General features: G+C 39.7%; 3 protein-coding genes across 12 annotated transcripts in view; 2 read left to right on the top strand and 1 right to left on the bottom strand.

Annotated features, from left to right (window-relative positions):
- akip1 (A kinase (PRKA) interacting protein 1) overlaps nt 1-2,271 on the top strand; it is a 4,016-nt gene extending 1,745 nt beyond the window's left edge. For 2 of the 4 annotated variants that reach the window (XM_031865263.1, XM_031865253.1), the window contains exons 3-4: nt 191-487; nt 1,124-2,271. In XM_031865263.1, the coding sequence (XP_031721123.1) occupies nt 191-487; nt 1,124-1,273 (447 nt within the window). In that variant the 3' untranslated portion in view covers nt 1,274-2,271. The remainder of the gene's footprint in view (nt 1-190; nt 488-1,123) is intronic. The other 2 variants (XM_031865282.1, XM_031865273.1) reach the window with 2 other exon arrangements.
- Nucleotides 1-3,243, bottom strand: part of LOC116393148 (tripartite motif-containing protein 66-like) — a 16,821-nt gene extending 13,578 nt beyond the window's left edge. For both annotated transcript variants that reach the window (XM_031865241.1, XM_031865231.1), the window contains exons 1-2: nt 2,945-3,243; nt 2,315-2,414 (exon numbers count right to left, since the gene is read on the bottom strand). The gene's annotated coding sequence lies outside the window, so the exon portion shown is untranslated. The remainder of the gene's footprint in view (nt 1-2,314; nt 2,415-2,944) is intronic.
- A 1,596-nt stretch (nt 3,244-4,839) lies between these two features.
- znf143b (zinc finger protein 143b) overlaps nt 4,840-13,685 on the top strand; it is an 11,227-nt gene continuing 2,381 nt past the window's right edge. The window contains exons 1-12 of one of the 6 annotated variants that reach the window (XM_031868259.1): nt 4,840-5,290; nt 7,168-7,280; nt 7,901-8,089; nt 8,224-8,304; nt 9,011-9,207; nt 9,395-9,463; nt 9,549-9,665; nt 9,816-9,891; nt 10,737-10,862; nt 11,465-11,644; nt 11,928-12,155; nt 12,946-13,094. In XM_031868259.1, coding sequence (XP_031724119.1) covers nt 7,175-7,280; nt 7,901-8,089; nt 8,224-8,304; nt 9,011-9,207; nt 9,395-9,463; nt 9,549-9,665; nt 9,816-9,891; nt 10,737-10,862; nt 11,465-11,644; nt 11,928-12,155; nt 12,946-13,094 — 1,518 coding nt within the window. In that variant the 5' untranslated portion in view covers nt 4,840-5,290; nt 7,168-7,174. Of the gene's footprint in view, nt 5,291-5,312; nt 7,281-7,900; nt 8,090-8,223; nt 8,305-9,010; nt 9,208-9,394; nt 9,464-9,548; nt 9,666-9,815; nt 9,892-10,736; nt 10,863-11,464; nt 11,645-11,927; nt 12,156-12,945; nt 13,095-13,685 lie in introns of those variants that run through there. The other 5 variants (XM_031868252.1, XM_031868245.1, XM_031868237.1 and 2 more) reach the window with 5 other exon arrangements.

Below are 13,685 nucleotides of genomic sequence, written 5' to 3'. Positions count from 1 at the left end.
ACATCGTCAAGCTGTGTGTAGGCTATCCGGAGCTTGTTGATGTCTTTATATATATATCTATATATCTATATATATATATCTATATATCTCTATCTATATATATATCTATCTATCTATATCTATCTATATATATATATTTGGGTGACCTGGTTATTTGTGACTCAATTCTCTTGCATTTAACATTTTGCAGAGAGCCCACACAGAGCTTGACGATGTCTTTGCAACCCTCGCAGGGCTCATGGCACAGCAGACCCATCAGTGCAAGGTCGGCCATTATTTACCTGCACCGCTACGCTTTCAGCTCGGCCCTGAGCGCTCAAATGTGACTAGTTGTCTGTGTCTGCAGAGGTTTTATGAGTCGGGCTGTTGCTCCGAGCCCACTGACACCGAGAGGAGCCATGTGTCCAGGTTCCACTCACGGCCAGCTGTTGGGACGACGGCGCCTGCACCGTCGGCCAGAAAACATGCAACTGTGCCACAATACAAAGTAAGAAGAATCTGCTGCTTATTTTTGTCTTTGAGTCACTTGCAGCTTTCATGTGTCTCTTGATAATTAGGAAGCAGTAAAAAAATCTTAAAAACAAACTCAGAGGAACAGCTCCATGTCAATTCAACGGGTTACTAATGGCCAATGTGTTAGCAAACAGCCCACAGGTGACAGAGTGAATCATTTAGCTTCTGTAATTTCAATATTCACTGACTCTTGAGACTTATTTTGGACTTCCAATTACTGAGAAAGATATCTGGATCGTAAGCTTGCTAAATATTTAATATTCACCACCAGCCACTTGAAAACACTCAGCTTGTGTGCCTCAAATACATTTTCTAGGTCTGTGGTCGCTTTTTGAATTTAAACATACAGAACAGCAAACAAAAAAAGCTTGCAAGTGTTGATTTTCACAAAATGTAAAATAGGACACTGAAAATACCAGTGTTACCAATCAATAATGCATCCAGACATTTATCTTCAACTAAAATGTTCTTGAAACAGTGATTCTGACGACACACTGAAACAGGTTTTGTAATTGTATTTGAGAGAGATATTTTGGTGCTTTTTATATTTTATGGAATCAGGGGAACAAAAAGTAAAGTATTTTTAAAAGTAAAGTGTCTTTCTCTTCAGGGTTGTGTGTCGGCGTCTGGTGAGGATTTCTTCATCGAGGTCTCACCGGGGTCGTACGCCGTCACTGCCAGCGTGCCGGAGTTACAGCAGCAGACTCAGCTGGTCAGCGTCAGAGCTGGAGAGAGCATCAACCTCACCTTTGATCTCTGACCCCTGACCTGACCGGTCACCCTTAACCCTCAATACCAAAACTGACCAAAGCTAATGCTGTTTGTGTGTGTTTATTGCTTTCCTTTTTAGAGTTTATATTTATTTTGCGATCAAAATGTTTTTATTTGCTGCATATTGAGAAGCCACATTTTATTTTACAACATCATGAAGTCTTAACCTGCACTTAAACCGCATCAGTGTGTATAAATAAAGTTGTATTTTTTTATCAAATTCATGTATCTTTAACTTCTAACAATATTTCTACCGTGAGGTTTTATTGGTGCACTGACACATTATGTGTAAACAGTAGCAGCATTGTAGCCAGAGAAAGACCTCAGTCCTGCCGGGACACAGGAACCGGGTTCAAACTGAACCACAGCGGCAGTTTAAACAGCAGTTTCTGAGGGCAAGGTGAGGATGGGATGTGAAGGTGAAGAATGCTCATAAGTGGCTGTATTTCTTAAGGAAACTTAGTAAAACAAAATCCCTGTGCCAAGTTCTTGTTACTTTATACAGAAGAGCAATAGAAAGCATCCTGACTGTTGACATTAAAAACTGGCATTGGATGTGCACGGCTCAGGACTGGAAAGCTGTACAGCGGGTGATTGAAAACCGTCAAGAACATCATCAGTACACATCCATCGCGCATCAGTGATATTGGTGACAAGAGGCGCCTGCAAAGAGCCGTGAATGATATTAAAAGACAAAACCCACCACAGCCTGATAACTCTGCTGCCGTCTGGCAAGAGTTACAGAAGTATCAGCTGCCGAGCAACCAGAGTTCAGAACAGCTTCTTTCCTCCGGCTGTGAGACTCCTTAATCCATCCTCCACCCTCTACATATAACGTGTTTTTGTGTTTTGTTATGGAAAATGGGAGTACACTCTGCATTTCGTTGTACAAAGACAATGAAAATATCCTTGTATGTGACTTTGACCCAGAAAATGCAGATTTAAACCTAATTGCAGAGCAACTTTCACAACCTTGATGACCTTATTTTACTGGCGTGTATTTAGTTGAGTCGTCGTCTGTGTTTCCCACCTGGCTGTCTTGTGTTGTGGCTCCGGCCCAGTTCGTCTCCAGTACCTCCAGGGAGGATGCTGCCGTTTACTCCTCAGCTTCACCGCTCTGCTCTCGTCCTCTGAAAGAGATGAAGAGGAGGAGGATGAGGAGGAGGAAGGCACCTCAGGGTTTGTCAAATATCTATATTATATTGGCTATACATCATCCCATAACTGAATAGGATACATTAAAATAGTAATAATAAATAACAGTGACTCCTCTGTTTACATGACTTGCAATATTCTAGCCTAAAGCCTGTGATTTGGTTCAGGTTTAGGCCTCAAAATGTGACTATATGATAAAATTGGATGGACACAAATAAATACAGATAAACAGAAAGTCTTAAATAAATATTAGGATCTATAAAGCTAAAACAGAATAGTAGTTAAAATATATAAATATATGATAAGTAATCGTATTTAGTGTCTGTATTAATGTGGAAACATAATATAAACAGAATATAGTTTATAAGGTTATAAAATATAATACCATAAAACAGTATCCTTTAATATAGTATGGGATATAAGTTGAAGTGTAGTAATATAGTATAACATAATATATATAGTAGGCCCATAGTACTTTATAATAGGCCTGTCATAAGAGGCTCACCCCGTTTGGACGTCCGAGCTTCTTCAGTCCATCCAGAGGCAGCAGATGGAGGACCTTATGGAGGACCTGGATGCCTGTATCAGCTTCCTCTGCTGCCTCAGAGCCGCAGCGTCCAGGACCCCCGAGTCCACAAGGTTCTCAGTCCGCATCCCGGTGAGCATGACATCGGTATCAGAGTCGACCCGAGGCGGTGTGTGTTTGTGTGAGTGTGAGAGCTTTATCTGTAGCCTTCACCAGTGTATGTTTATGATGAGGAATCCCCGGTGATGAGTAATAAAGACACCCCCCACCATGACCAGTGCAGGTAGTCAAGTCAGACCGGAAACAAGTAGTACGACATCTGGTCTGAACGTTCAAAGTAAAACTCGATTAAAAAAACGTGGCAAATTTAAATTATCTGACATTTTGATGTGCGATACAGAGCTAAATCTGAACGTCCCTGTTTCAATAACAATATAGCCTGTGCGGACATTTTCTGCAAACTGATACTTTGTCTTTCTGTCAAATTAAGCCTTTAACAGAATAAGCAAAAACGTTAAATGAGGTGATTTTATCACACAAAAGACATAAAGCTTATTTTAATTCTAAATAATTGACACAATAGTTCCTCTGGTCATAGGTCTATTTATTGCCAGACTAACTAAATTATAGCCCCCCCAAAACAACAGATAATGTTTGTTAAAGGAAATTACAAGTTCAGGTGAAGTTTATTCACAGTATATTTTCATATAAATGCATTTCAAAGTGCTTTATGGAAACACAAAAGGTAAATATAAAAGAGCCAAAGTACTAAAACTAGTAGAGAGATAACAATATAAACACTAACACAATAACTATTAAGATGCAAATAGATTACATTATGAGAATCTTGGACCAAAAAAACATATTAACATAATCAAGTATAAACGGTTACATTGAAATGCATGAATACTGACTGCAGTGTTTTTAGATGGAAGACCACCATAACTTGTTTGTGGGACTATATAATTAAAGCTGTAGCCGTTTAATGCAAATAATTATTGACTTTTACTTTGATGTTATTTTCCGGTTTGTTTGTGTCTCTCGTGGCAGCTTCAACACGGAACAAATACGTGACTTTATTGAATCGTGACTCCGTTAGAAATAAAATGATGTTGTGAATAAAATAAACATCATTTTCAACACAAATTTTTTTGTTAAAACGTTTTTTTATTGAAACTTGTATTGTCATTTCCCTTTTTATAACTATACAAAAATAAAACCCAATATAGGACAAGAAATATAATAAAAAGTCGACATGTGTGCACGTTGCTCCACCTAATCAAAATGAGCAGAGTCTAAATTGTTGTTTGTTTTTAGATCCATAACTACAACTATAAAATTGCTTGTATTAGTATTAATATCCCTGAGGTATAATAATACTTCATATTCCTGTATTATTACACACCTGTACACACTTAGATGTAAAGTCGCTGCGCTGGCTTTCAGTCAGTTAATTACTTCTAGGATAACTAATAATAACTAACAGTCTTGTATTGGTCTAAATGTATTCAAGGACGTAGGTAATATTGGGTTAATTTGTTAATAGAGCACTGTAGGCTACCAAAGACTAAGATCAATCAGTGGTGAAATATAGCTATAGGTACATTTATTCATATACCCTCCTCAAGCACTAAATGGAGTACTTGTACTTGAGTATTCCCATTTTCTGCTACTTTATACTTCTTCTCCACTACATTTTGTAGACAAATATTAGACAGACACAAAATATTGATAAACTACTATGTTTTATTGGTTCAGCTACCTTTATACCTCTATAAAGATATACAAATGTCAGGTGTCAGCTGTACGTTTCATCCATCTGAGCCTCGCTTCTTCACTCCATTGCCCACATTCCCCCGTGTTTTTTTACCCACACGACCTTGTTTTCAACATGGATGCCGAAAAACCTCCCCACGCATCGCTGTTTATATTGCAGAAGAACCCATCAAACCACCTCCTGCGGCACACCGTGGCTTGCAATCCACAGTCTCGGTTGAATGTCGTCTTGAATTGAAGCTTAAATATTTATTTTATAACGACGACGCTGCGCATTTTCTGGTGAAAACAGCCCGAGACAATACGAAAACCGACGCGGAATGGCGTCTGCAAGGGGCCCGGGAAGCTGAATAACCTCAACGCAGCCTCGCTTAGACGAATCAGAGCGGGAGCTGTGATCTCTTCGACCAATCAGCGGGTCTGAATTGCGGGTAGGCGGGCGCAGTCGCGCTGAGGATTCTGCCGCAATACATGTTCCCGGCGTGTGGAGCGTTTCCTGCACTGGTGCATGGTGGTCGAACAGGAGGAATTGTTGGAAATTTTTCGGAGGTTAGTATATAAATTGGTTTTTACCCAGTATGCATTATTCCCACAGCCATCTCAGAGAGAGAGAGGGAGTGACGGGCTGCGACCGGGATTCAAAAGAAGGACGAGAAATGGCGTTTTCACGTGAAATACAAAATGACATCCAGCGAGTCAAAATGCTTAAGTTATCATTAATTAGCTCTTGTTTCCTAGTTATAGTAGCTCGTCTGGGAGCTGCATGGAGACAGCTAGCTAGCACCTCCAGTTGTCACAGAGTCAGCCAAGACGACACACGTTAACTCCTTATTACTCTATTCTCATTAACGTGATTGTCCGCAACAATAAAGCTAGTTAAAGCCGCTAAAATAAGTCGTGACAGCACCAATTCGGTTAGCGTAGTTAGCAATGCTGTTAGCATGGTGGCTAACCACCCTACTCCTCCGTTACATGACGTTACGTCTCGGCTGTGCATTCAAACATGCTATCAGTCAAGTGTGCTAACCGAGCAGCCTTTAACAGCCGCTCCACTATACTTAATATGTAATGTTTTATTACAGAGTGACACGTGTGGCAAAGTCATAGTTGTGCTAACATCGTAGCTAGCTACCCCCCAAAATGCTATATTCAAAATATCAAGCGCCAAAAAACAGCTGAGAGGAAATAAGAGCCCACTTAGGTGGTGGTCACTTATTAGCATAAAAAGTACAATATTTATAGAGCTGTGACTACAACTGTCAAGTTTGCTATATTATTATGTCTTATTGATAATCTCTGAAGTATTATAATGCATCACTGACCTGTACTATACTTGTATACATACCTTTACTTTAATAATGCATATTAATACTTTTACAAGTCCACCCACCATAACACTATAATTATTACTGTTCTATTGCCATTTTTACCATCTACACTTAAAGATACCAAAAGTTGAATGTGTGCTAAATATTTCCAGGGACAATGCACATTGATCAACATCAATGTAGAAGTGTCAGTGATGGTAATGCATTTTTTAAATGTTGTTCCTTAGCCTGATGTTAAAATGGCAATTAAAAGAACAATAAAACACACGACATGTAGACGTAGAACTGGTGAAATCAAAACATGGAGGAATAAAAAGCTCAGTGGACTAAGACAAGTGTCATGTATAGTAGGACATGTACAATGCAGACATTTAATACAAAACAAGGGTAAGCAGACAGGCAGTTAAAACATAACAACATAAAATCACATGACATTACAAAAGAGGAAGGTAAAACATAAAAACAAAACAAGCAAACCAACAAAAGGCTAAGTAAAATGAGAACAGACGGGGAACGCATGTGGTGACGAGGTATGACAGCATGTCTGGTCTGTTTTTTGAACCAATATTAAGGATTATAAGAGTCACTAGTGTATAATGGGATGTTTACAGTTATTTGTTAGAATTTAAGAGAAAATTAGTTTGGGAACATGCACCACAAAACCACAGTTACTGACACGATAAGGGCTTTGTGGTGGGTTATGCTTTATTCCCTGAACTTAAAGGCTCTGATTTCATGTGTCTCTCTGTGTCTGGGCTGATCATCCTGCAGCTGGCCGCCCTTGGGGAGGGTGTATAGTGTTGAAAGGCCGAAACACTCAATGACACAAGGGAACATTACTGATGATGTGTTCTGGGCCCAACTGTCCCAAAATTCTACAACCTAAACCAAGCCAAGATACACCCCACACAAGCTGGAAAACCCCCACTTGTCGATCATCAACCACTCAAAACAAGGTTAATTTCCTGGAAGTGCTCACCACCTTGGCACAAAGGACAGACAAACATCATGTCCTGTGTTTTTTGTTTTTTTGATTCTGACATGTGGACACCAGTATAGGTTTCAAATGTGTCTCTGTGTGTGTCTCCGCTCCAGCAGCTGAAGCATGCTCTTGGCCCAGATAAACCGGGACTCCCAGGGAATGGCAGAGTTTCACGATGCAGATGGGCAGCCGGTCACACTCTGTCTGACGGAGGCTGTGACGGTTGCAGGTGAGCTCAAGACTGGAATACAGCTCGATACGGACAACCGGCCAAAATATTTGTATTTCATATTTTCTTTTATGATAATGCTTTTGCTTTATCGCTGCTGAGTATATTAAACAAAATCCCATGCAATAAATCTAAGTGTCACACTATAAGAAGTACAGATGCATATAATATAAACATTATGCGCATCTACTATAAACAATATGATGCATGACACATAAAGATGTTGCAGTAAATAGTACTCAAATGCGAATATTGCAGACACAGTAGGACAGAGAGAGGTAACTGTGTTTGGTTCATAGAGGAATCACTGTTCATCAGATGTCTTCCTCTAGACTTTACAAGACTTATAACCTGGGAATTAATAGATGGTAATCAGTCATATAGAAATATATTATTTCAACCCAAATTTGGGATGCAAAAAACAACAACTTCACTGTAATCAAGTCAATTTTATGTGCTTTGTTTGCCCACTATGAGATGATCAAGTATGTCAACATGAGCGCGCAGTGTGTATTTTAAAGGATATGAACTCAGGTCCGTGTACAACCATAACATGATGATCTTGCAACTTCCACGATCTTCTCGCTTCAAGTATTGTCATTTTCACGCCATTTTCCCAGATGGCGATCAGATGGAGAGCATGGACACCGTGAGCCTGCAGGCCGTCACTCTCGCAGACGGGTCCACCGCATACATCCAGCACGACTCCAAATCGTCCTTTTCGGATGGACAGTTCATGGACGGCCAGGTGATCCAGCTGGAGGACGGCTCTGCTGCCTACGTTCAGCATGTGTCGATGCCTAAAGGAGGTAGAATACAGATCTAAAAGCAATCGTTCATTTGTATTTTGACTGGATGACTTAACGCCATCTTACTACTGTGTAAATACTGTAGAGGTATCCAGGACATACAGCTAAGCAGAGCTTACTGTTTACTGTTTTAGGAGGGGACACTTTACAGCTTGAAGATGGACAAGCAGTTCAGCTAGAAGATGGAACAACAGCCTACATCCACACACCCAAAGGTAAACAAATAATAATAAAAGTACACCTACGAGCTTAATTGTCTCAGAGGATTTTGAGTTTGTTCCATATCTTTCTCATTTCATTCATTTTATTTAATAACATCTTGATGTAAGGGAAACAACGGTAATAAAAAAACTTGCATTGTTATGCTTTATCAGTCATCTATGATGAAGAGTTGTAATGTTTTGTATTTTTCTCAGTTTAACACAAGACATTACAAACTTACGTCAATAAGAAGAGAAATACAGTAAAAGAAGAATTCCTAGAAGTCCTTTTACAACCTTTAGAGGAGTGTACTAGTAACTTCAGGAGTTGGCTAGTTGGTTGTGTTAATGAACAGCTGACACACTTTACCTTAAATGCAGAGTACAGTGTCATGTGGCTGCATTCAGCTCAGATCTGTTTCTTTGAATGTAGAAATTGGTCTTTGTGGCATTTCTGAGGGACTGGCACCGAAACTCAATGGTAACCCAAACCCAGTGTTTTGAAATATGCTCAAAGAAATGTAACAAATAGACCCAGAAATGTATTTTGTCATAACTCATGTCTTTATAGCTAAGAGATTTAGTCCAAAGAAACAGTAAGTTTGACTACATTCATGTAGGAAACCATCCATCCACGCTGAGCAAACAACCATCTCAGTTTTCACTCTGGACCTGGTCCCAGTTTCTCTCCATGAACATCCGTCTCCTTGTTTCTGTGCAGAAGTATATGACCAGAGCGGCCTGCAGGAGGTGCAGCTGGAGGACGGCAGCACCGCCTACATCCAGCACACGGTGCACATGCCCCAGTCCAACACCATCCTGGCCATCCAGGCCGACGGCACCATCGCAGACCTGCAGGCCGAGGCCACAGCCATCGACCCTGAGACCATCAGCGTGCTGGAACAGTACACCGCCAAGGTAAACATGACAAGGAAACCTATTTTCTTCTCTACGCTGACATTGTTACTCTTTAATTTGATCTTTTGTCTGTTTATTTTAGTCATTGTTTGTGTGTGTATGTTTTGTCCCTTACATTCCCCTTGGTTGTGAATGTTGATAACAGCGTGTACGGTAATAGGAAAGTGTCCCGTCTCCTTTCTGTCAGGTGGAGAATATTGAAAACCCCTTGGGGTCCTTCGGCAGAGTGGAAGTAGACAATGGCGTCCACATGCGGGTATCTTTTCTAGAATCTGTTATTCATTACTTTATTAATCCTTCCTCCAGGTTTAACAGTGGAGTCTAACTCGCGTGTCTTTCAGATTGTGTTACAGGGTCAAGACAACAGGTCAGCGAGGGGCTCAAACGTAGGAGAGAAGTCTTTCCGCTGTGAATACGAGGGCTGTGGAAAGCTCTACACCACTGCCCACCATCTCAAGGTGTGTGTGGGTTTGTTTTTTTGCTGTGTTGCCTACTCAAGTGTGGGCTTGTTTAAAGACAACATTTCCCTTTCAGCATATTCCTGTGATGTTATTAGTTTATGTTTGCAGCCTGACTGCTACACAGTTTTGTTGTGTGTGTCCCCACAGGTACACGAGCGCTCCCACACTGGAGACAAGCCGTACGTCTGTGACTATCCAGGCTGTGGGAAGAAGTTTGCAACAGGTATCTGTGGAGACTTTCTCTCTCTCTGAGCCGTCTCATTTACTTTAAAGACATTTTTCCAGTAATATCCTTATTAGTAACTTCCAATAACAAAAAAGCAGATATGTTTTTGCCCAAAAGAATATCAAAGACACAGAGATTATTGTCCAACATTAAAATGAGGCCTTCCCTTACATGTAAGACAAAATAATAATAGTAATAACACTAAAGTTATAAATGAAGAAAAAAAGTGTTCCTCTGTTTTTCAAAAGGGTTCCCATATTGTTATAATCCATACCTTCACTCTTTGCACATTGTGTCAAACTCAAAGACGTAGTTCACATGTAACAGATCAATTCATTATTCAAATAGTTCGGGCAAATGCAAATGACCACTTACATTTACACCTCGCCACATTCATCAGTCTTCAAGAAGCGTTTACATTTAATAATGTGAGTCATCTGTTCCCGGGGTAGAGTAACGGGCAATTAATTAACTTTCCAAGAGAGTGAAATAACTCTTTTTGTAAGCAGTAAAAGTTTTAAGCCGTTTGCTATATAGTTTTAAAATAATTCACACATTGGAACATGTCCTATTTGTTTTATTTTTTGCCAAATTGCATGATTTAGAGTATAAAGAGATCCAGCCTTCATCAGATCATTTTTGCGGATTACTTTGCAATTCTTTATTGATTGTTGTAATTCTTTCATTGAACACCTTGATGAATGATGAATGTAATTACTGTAGTGACGTCAGCAAACTAACACTTTGAGATCAAAATAAATCTGCACTGAGGTGTATTGATTAACCCAGAAATAACTGTCATATCTGAGTGTTATTGACTCTGAGTTTCTGTTTTTTTTAAGGGTATGGACTGAAGAGTCACTCACGCACACACACGGGGGAGAAGCCATATAGATGTCAAGAACTGAACTGCTGCAAGTCCTTCAAAACATCCGGAGACCTTCAAAAGCACACAAGGACTCATACAGGTACACAACGATACCAAGAACAATATCATTATATAATGATCTGTATGATGGTCTATTACTGGGACCTTATATGATAACTGCTACTGGCCTCAGGGCTGTTGGTTTGATACAGAAGTGAGAATCTATAATTGTGTTATTTCAGAACTACCAGGCCAGAGTCACGCACCTCATGTTAGTAAAACAACACAGATTGGGGTGCAGTGCCTCCGTCCAGAATAGGCTGAACACATTACATGGTTCTGTTATCTGGATGTGTGGAGCTGAATTTCCCCACAAAGTGCTGGAGGACTTTTCAGGCACGGGGTCGTCACAAGGCGCAGGACTCTGGGCTGCTGCTGTTTGTTTTTGAAAAAAAAAAAAACGATTTTTAAAATCTCATTGGGAGAGAGAGACTTATAGATTACCAGCACGTGTGATGTCAAACCATTTGAGTTTCCTCAACAATTTAAAAATCAACACATAGAACTGGTCACAGCATTATTGACAATAGCCCCAAAAATATCAGTGAACCCATACAATGACGTTTGTAAAAGATATGGAGACATAGAACTGGAATAATGAGTAACCCCTTAAACCACTGACATCCCATATCTTGTCTGCAGGGGAGAAGCCTTTCAAATGTCCGGTCGATGGCTGCGGCAGGTCGTTTACCACCTCCAACATCCGCAAAGTTCACATCCGAACACACACCGGGGAGAGGCCGTACTACTGCTCTGAGCCAAGCTGCGGACGGTCATTCGCAAGTGCCACCAACTACAAGAACCATATGAGGATACACACTGGTGAGTCCTCTTTACATCACAGTCTGTGACGTGTAATGAGTCATGAAACCGTGGTTTGGTGTCCTACTCGGGCACAACTGACCCCAAATATTGAGTTAAGCACATTAATACAACTGTGTGAATAGTTTGCAGAAAACAATATGGCTCATACATAAAGATTCCAGCATTATTATGGGTTGTGTTTGCAAGAAACAATTTGTTACAAGTACTTGAGCATTGCAATAAGGATTGAAAATGTCACTTTTTAAAAAAAATATTAAAACCTCCTTTTCTACTTCTCCAGGAGAGAAACCTTATGTCTGCACAGTGCCTGGCTGTGAAAAGCGCTTCACAGAATACTCCAGCCTTTACAAACACCATGTGGTTCATACACCCTGCAAACCTTACAACTGCAACCACTGTGGGAAAACCTACAAGCAGATCTCAACACTGGCCATGCACAAACGCACAGCGCACAACGACACGGAGCCCATCGAGGAGGAGCAGGAGGCCTACTTTGAGCCCCCAACAGGTGGGTGAAAATATAATCACAAAAGGTTATTTTGATGAAGCTCTGTGAGATGTATAAGAATATAGAGCTGCAACGATTAGTCGATGGCCCAAAGAAATACATCGGCAACACTTTTAGTCATCGTTTCAGTCATTTTTTTAAGCAAAAATGCTAAACGGTGTCTGGTGTCAGCTTCCTCAGATAGAGAATTTGATCCTTTTACTTTGTTTTATGTGATAATAAAATTATTATATTTATAGTGACGACTGTTGGTCGAATATAATAAGCCATCTGAATACATGGCCTTTAACTGTGGGAAATGAGAACAAGCATTTTTAAACTGATTTATCAAAATCAAAACAAGCAGGTTAATACAAAGTGAAAATTATTGTCAATAACTGTTGAATTAAATGTAATTGTTAGCAGAAAATGAACAACTAGCTAAGAACAACCTTGGACTTCAAAGAATGATCGAATAGTTCACTGTGAATATTGAATAGTATTTGTTTGAAATGTACATGTCTAATACCTACAGGGAATGTCTGTGATATCAACAAATGGGATACCACAAAGAAATAGTATGATATAAGTGTAGAGAACGTGAGGAGATACAAAATGTCCCACCAAAGACGATTATAACACGAGACCATATTAAGCAGAAATAAATATAAAAGAAAAAAATATATGAAACACAATACAAAAAAGAAATACACACAGAAAGAAAACAAAGTATGAATTTAATTACTCAGCAACATGGCATAACTGTCTCAAATAGTGACAAACAAATAAAATCTTTTAATCTCAAATTCAGACGCCATTGATGACCCCAACGTCAGCTACACGACGGCGGTGGTCGAGGCAGACGACTCCGGCTCAGAGCAGCTTCCTGTGGAGGGATCGGACATGATTTGTCAGCAGCACGTTGCATTGGTAACGCAGGAGGACGGGACGCAACAGCAGGTAATGGGAACGCAGTGACATCACATCACACAATGACATCACAAACGAAAAGAGAAATCACAGTTCGAGGGCTTCAAATGGGGGAAAAGGCATCTGTTATATAAGTGTTTGTAATTCAGTTCTTAATTACTATTCTACATCTGCAAGATTTCCAGAGCTACTACTCTGTTTAAGTTAAAGGTATAACATGTAACATTTCCAAATTAAATTGTCTTAAAATAGCTTGACCTGTGTTTAATAATTTGTTGAGTTGTGTACTTGCATTATCCTACATTAATAAGTATTACATTATTAAGGGTTTCCAACAATGTTCAAACCTATAGAAAATTGCATTTTTAATTCAAGGTGCATTTGGTCGCATGACCGAAGTAATAACGATACGAATAAACTTTATTTATATCACAGTTTTCCTAACAAAGTGATTTACAAGGTAAAAAAACAACATACAATAAGATCATCAAACACAGGAAATTGAAAATTGACTTTAAAAGTAGAGAATATAAAATGACCAGTGAGCCCCTCGAGCTGTTTAACCATCATATCCGTGTGTGTGTGTGTGTGTGTGTGTGTGTGTGTGTGTGTGTGTGTGTG

Source organism: Anarrhichthys ocellatus, unplaced genomic scaffold (genome assembly GCF_004355925.1).
Source record: "Anarrhichthys ocellatus isolate YVR2014 unplaced genomic scaffold, GSC_Weel_1.0 scaffold2, whole genome shotgun sequence".
Taxonomy (NCBI): domain Eukaryota; kingdom Metazoa; phylum Chordata; class Actinopteri; order Perciformes; family Anarhichadidae; genus Anarrhichthys; species Anarrhichthys ocellatus.
Note: the sequence above shows the minus strand (reverse complement) of the source record. Positions and strands in the feature narration are given on the sequence as shown.